This window comes from Dromiciops gliroides, chromosome 6, assembly GCF_019393635.1.
Source record: "Dromiciops gliroides isolate mDroGli1 chromosome 6, mDroGli1.pri, whole genome shotgun sequence".
In the NCBI taxonomy this organism is placed as follows: domain Eukaryota; kingdom Metazoa; phylum Chordata; class Mammalia; order Microbiotheria; family Microbiotheriidae; genus Dromiciops; species Dromiciops gliroides.
The window spans coordinates 255,495,412-255,501,411 of NC_057866.1; the positions used below are offsets into that span (position 1 = coordinate 255,495,412).

At 43.0% G+C, this 6,000-nt stretch overlaps 1 protein-coding gene across 2 annotated transcripts in view; it reads right to left on the reverse strand.

The window, feature by feature from the left end:
• Positions 1–5,717, reverse strand: part of ANXA3 (annexin A3) — a 57,959-nt gene extending 52,242 nt beyond the window's left edge. The window contains exons 1-2 of one of the 2 annotated variants that reach the window (XM_043971303.1): positions 5,598–5,717; positions 824–879 (exon numbers count right to left, since the gene is read on the reverse strand). In XM_043971303.1, the coding sequence (XP_043827238.1) occupies positions 824–841 (18 nt within the window). In that variant the 5' untranslated portion in view covers positions 842–879; positions 5,598–5,717. Of the gene's footprint in view, positions 1–823; positions 880–2,505; positions 2,528–5,597 lie in introns of those variants that run through there. The other variant, XM_043971304.1, reaches the window with a different exon arrangement.
• Between the last annotated feature and the right edge of the window lie 283 nt (positions 5,718–6,000).

Sequence of the window (6,000 nt, forward strand, 5' to 3'; positions counted from 1 at the left end):
ACACATGGCCTTATTTTCAACATTTTAATTTATAATAATAATAATAACAATTCACATTTGCATAGTGCTTTAAGGTTTAGCAAGTGCTGTCCTTGAAAAAAATGTCATGAAGTGCAGGGTACCAATGTTATTATCTTCATTTTATTATGAAGGAAACTAAGGTTCAGGGGAATCAAATGACTTGCCCATGGTCAGTATCAGGGCAAATGGATCTCCAGATTCCAAGTCTGCTGCTCTGTACATTAGTGACTTAGAGTAAAACCAATATCCCTTTACAATCATTCCATTGCTGTTCCACTTCTTTCCCAATGTCTGTTCTCCTCTACTATCACTTCTCCCCTTTGACTTCCTTCTCTAGCCCATTACCTTTTTTTAAACTATCCCCACTTTCTGCAGTTTTTCTAACCCATTTACTCCCTTTCCTCCATCTATTTCTTTCTCTTGAGATGAAAGATAGAAATAAATGGGAACATGGGTGCCAGGTAGCACAATGCCTATAGAACTGAGTAGGTGTTTAACAAATGCCAATTAACTTGAGTTTATGGGACATTCTTGTTTTTATCCTGTGTGGCCCATCTCACAGAGTGGGCTTTTTTTTCCTTTTGTTTTGAAAATTGCTCTCTTGTGGTTGGCTTTCTTGGAAGTACTTCTGGTTTATTATCCCAAAGAGGCTTCCTTACAGACTTCTCAGTTTTGTTTTGTTTTTTTAATCTGCATGGGCAAGGGGAGCACCGAGTGGAAACAAGGATCAGAAAGAAAGGGATCCTTTGGTCAAAGATCTCAGAAAATCTGAGCTATGAAGAAGGCTTTGGTCTTTACTCACCCACACTGACGATGCCATGATATCCCACTTTCACCTCAAGCTGAGGACTTGCACACCTATGAAAAAAGAGAAACTCAATAAATTAAGTATAAATACTATAACTCCAGGCTAAATTAATCCCTACATCAACTTTTTCTCTTTACCCCCCAATAATCACAAGACAAAAATTACAGTAACTTTTTTTCCCAGAAGACATTTAACTGAAGCATTCAACTGAAATAGTATATTATTGATTTCTTTCTTCCTCCATTTATTAATTTCACAAAATATTTATTGCATAATCACCCCATGCACAGAAGATGAAAATATAATCCCTGACTTTGAGGAGTTTTCAAATTATCCTTCTTCTATAAAATCCAATTAAACTATGTTTAGCCATTACTTCCCTTCTCATGGGTCAGACCTTCTCGGACCAAATAGGCCCATGAGGTCTGCTAAGGCCACAGCTATCTTTACTTCGACTCCTTTGGGGCCAAACTGATAGTATTCTGATTTGATTTTTAAAAAATTTATTAATAATTCTCATGGTGCAATACATGTGTTTTCTTCCTCAATGTCTAATTCTATGACATCAAATAAAAGTCAAATTTTTCAGTAGGAAGATGCCCAGTACTGATTCTCACAAGGCTTTTTACCATGCTAATAAAAGGCACAATTCCTGGAAGGAGTCCTGGCAAAGAATCCAAGGCATATTTCCCATGAGGATCCATTATTTAAATACACTTACTGGGTTATTTTCAGGTCTGGTTGAGAAATTAAAATACCTCCTCCCTGGTCGAGGAACTATTTTAAAATATCCAAATATCCAATGATGTTTAATCATACCCTTTCTGCCCATGCTCCCAACCACCCCCCCCCCCAAAAAAAAAGTTGACAGGAAACAGCACTGTAAATCCTTTGCATAAAATAAGTTTTGAATTGGAAGGTTGAAAAGAATTTGAGTCTAATGCTAATCAAACACTGGGCAGCTAGGATAGAGCACTGGTTCTGGAGTCAGGAAGACTCATCTTCATGAGTTCAGATCAGACCTCAGACTCTTCCTGACTGCGTGACCCTGGGCAAGTCATTTCACCCTGTTTGCCTCAGTTTCGTCATCTGGAAAATGACTTGGAGAAGGAAATAGCAAGTAACTCCAGTATCTTTGCCAAGAAAATCCCATATAGGGTCATGAAGAGTCGGACAACACTGAAAAATGACTCAACAATAACAACATTTGGCTTTTAAAGGCCTTTATAACCTGCCCCACTTCTAGTCTTACTGAGCTAGAACATTACTGCATTAGTTCAGGTAACAGAACTGAACTCAATGGTGGTAGTAGAAATGAAAAAGATATTAAAGGATTAAAGAGTAGGATTGATAGGATGTGGTAACATTGCACACGAGATGTGAGTATGAGAAGTCAGAGATGACACTGAGCCTATAAATATAGGTCATTAAGAGAGAGAGATGGCATTAATGGAAATCAGAAATCCTGGAGAATAAATAGGCTTGGAAAATGACAATGTTTAGTCTCAGATAGCCAACTATGAGGCAACAATAAGATGTCCTGGAGGCAGCTAAAAATTCATGTTAGAAGCTCAGAAGAGAGGTTGAGATATGAGTGTCATTCGTGCAGATATGATCCCTGAAGCTGATAAGAAGAATGAGATTACCCAAGGAGAGAGATAAGATGACGTGCTTACCTGTGTCAGGGGCATGAGGACTAAGGGGAGCCAGGCAAGATGACTAGGAAGAGAGATAAGAGAACAAGGAGATAACACAGGTGGTGGGAAGAATGAAAGAAACTGGGGAAGGAGGCAGAGGAGTGGCCAGAGAAGTATGAAAAGCATCAATGGAATGGGATATCATGGAAGCCAAAAGAGAGTGCACCAAGATGGAGAGCATCAACAGTGCCAACTTTTTTTTTTTTAGCGAGGCAATTGGGGTTAAGTGACTTGCCCAGGGTCACACAGCTAGTAAGTGTTAAGTGTCTGAGGCCAGATTTGAACTCAGGTCCTCCTGACTCCAGAGCCGGTGCTCTATCCACTGCGCCACCTAGCTGCCCCAACAGTGCCAACTTCTATAGGCAACACACAAGGGTAAGGACTGGGTTGGTGATTATTAGGTCACTGCTAACTCTTGAAAGTGGTTTCAGGGGCAGCTAGGAAATGCAGTGAATAGAACACCTGGTCTGGAGTCAGGAGGACCTGAGTTCAAATCTGACCTCAGGCACTAGCTGTGTGACTCTGGGTAAATCACTTAACATTGATTGTCTCCACCCCCCCCCCAAAAAAAAGCATAGCTTCAGCAAAAAGGCAGGAGTAGGAGGATCATAGGAACAGAACTGGAAGGGTCCATAGGAGTCATCCAGTCATTTCCCTCTCATTTGACAGATGGGGAAACTGAGGCCTAGAGTGCTTAAGTGACTTGTCCAAGGTTCACAGCTAGAAAGTATCTGAGAAAATATTTAAACCCAGTTCCTCCTGACTTTGAGTCCCTCCCTTTATTTATCTGGTCTATTATTCTGCAACAGGTAGAGGACAGAATCGGAGAAAAAGAGGAAGCAAAAACAATCTTTTAAAAAAATTTTAGACTGGTCCCCCTATCTCATCAAACTGGAAATTCAGTGGTCATTCACAGGTCCTATCCAAATACTGATCAGCATGGGAACTTGATGGGCTCCATTTTTAGTTTGGGATTGATTTGCCCCTCCTTAGGCAGCCTGCTGGTACCCAGCTCTTGGGGGCTTACTATATTGGTGGAGACAACCAATTTTAGCCCTCCTGTAACTCAAAAGTCCCAAGCTCAAGACATCCACCATTCTCAGCCTCCCCACCCCATAGCAAGGATTACAGGCATGTGCCATGAAAATAGCCAGGCTACATTTTAAGGGAATGAAAGGGATGGCACAATAGTACTTCTGGGTAGTAGAACTGAGGGAGAGGTTTTTTAGGGTAGATTAAGGGTTTTTACAGTAGATCACCAAATAAGTCACAAACAGGAACAAAGACAATAGAGAGACTTCAGATTTTTAAAAAATCACTAGAAAGGTCCTTGAAAAAGACATGGAAAAGGATAAAGCACCGGCCCTGGATTCAGGAGGACCTGAGTTCAAATCTGGCCTCAGACACTTGACACTTACTAGCTGTGTGACCCTCATTGTCCCACAAAAACAAACAAACAAACATGGAAAAGGATGGGATCAAGAGCCCAGGAAAAAAAAAAAAGAGGTTAGAGTTGGTAAAGAAAAAGCACCTGTGGGGGCAGCTAGATGGCTCAGTGGATAAAGCACTGGCCCTGGATTCAGGAGGACCTGAGTTCAAATCAGACCTCTGACACTTGACACTTACTAGCTGTGTGACTTTGGGCAAGTCATTTAACCCTCATTACCCTGCCTAAAAATAAAAGAAAAAGCACCTGTTTTCTTCCAGATAGAAAGGAATGAAGAATCAATGGTGAAAATATGAAAAAGTTTTCAACTGTTACATTGAGTGCTAGATTCGAAGTCAGGGGACCTGGCCTCAAATCTCAGCTCTGCCATTTAACCATCTGGGAGACATTTGGCAAGTCACTTAGGAAAAAAAAAAATCTGCCTGAGCCTCAGTTTCCCCATCTGTAAAATAAGAGGGTTGGCTTAGATGACCTCTAAACCCAATCTCCCTCATCACCTAGCATAGCGACAGTACATAGTAGTATTTCATAAATGTTGAACCAATGCACAAATGGATAAAGAAACCACATGGAAATGGAAATACATTGAAACCATAAGCTTATGTTGGAAGCTTTACCCTCTAAAATGTTATTCCCGTTTGAGGACTAAAGAGTTAAAATCTCGTGGATAATTCCAAGTCAGCAAAGGCCAAATAAATTTTTTAAAATTTTAATTAGCTCAATATTTGTATTTGGTAAGTTCATGAACAGGTAATGCTAAAATAAACGTCCTTTTACTTCCTCCTCCACCCTTATTTCACAACCTGGCTGGGTTAGAAAATGAGGTTTTGTTCCGGGCTTTCGTTTTTTGGTTGTTAAATTCTCACACTCCCTTCCTCTCCCCGCTGAGTTTCTCTGCAGTGATGCAACAGACGAGGAGGGGCAGGCTGAATGGTAGCGGCTTAGCTTCTTCCTCTCCCTTGAGGGGAACCTTTTCCAGTCTGCTGTGGATGTTGTCAAAGGGATGACAACAGGACCCGGTCCCGGCCCGTTACTCTCCACGAGCCGGATCCCAGACCCTCCTACAGCTTCCCAAACGCCATCAGTTGCAGTCAATTACCCTGATTTTCAAATTTACAAACTCAGTAATCCACAAAACAATTTTCAACTAAGTAATTCACAGGGAAATCATTGGTGGCTGATTTTCCTGCAACTTGTTTTAAAAAGTGAATTTCTCCAAGAATAAAAGGTCTTATCTCCCAATTTCCACTCACACCCCCCCCCCTTTTTTTTTCTTTCCTCTACACTGAAGGGTGCCCTATTCCAGTTAAGCAAGCACATCTATCCATTAGCTGTCCGGGAGGTGACCAGCCAGTTTGTAAGTCTAGCTAAAGGAATTCTACGATTCTCCGATGCTTCTCTTACCCCGGAATGACCTTGGGGTCCCCTCATTTTTCTCCCCCCCCCCATCACGTCCACACCGTAGCACTTCCACACTTGCTGGTCAGAAGCGGTGTCCCAACAGAAGCTCTCAGGTGAGAAGGGAAGCTTCCCAGTCCGGAGCCCCAGGGGGCAGAAACGGGAGCTTTCTGCAGCCAAAGCCCCGCCCGGGATTCCGCTAGAGTCCTCTAACGCTCCCGCTTACCCTTTAAAGCGTCCACGGGGCTCAGGAATTCACTCTCAGGGACCTGCAGGCGCGGAGGAGAAGCAGAGAAGGGCAGGAAGGCAGCCTGGGTCAGTCCTCCCGGGCCAGCGCCCCTCCCCTTCCGTGAGATCATCGTCCCCCTCCGGCCCCACCTGCTTGGGCCAGGAACCCCGGCCTCTCCCATCCTGCCGGTAATGGCCCCGTCCGCTACCTCCTTCGGCTTTCCTGCCCTCCCCGCCTCTCTTATTGCCTCTCCCCATGACATCTCCCCAGGACTCTTCGTTAAGCTAATGTGCTGCACGGTCTCAATCTAGCAATTAATCAGACCTCAGGCATTCATTAGGCACCTGCTGCATGCTAGATTCTGGGTTTTCAAAGACGAGAGTGAAGCGCTCTTTGTCCT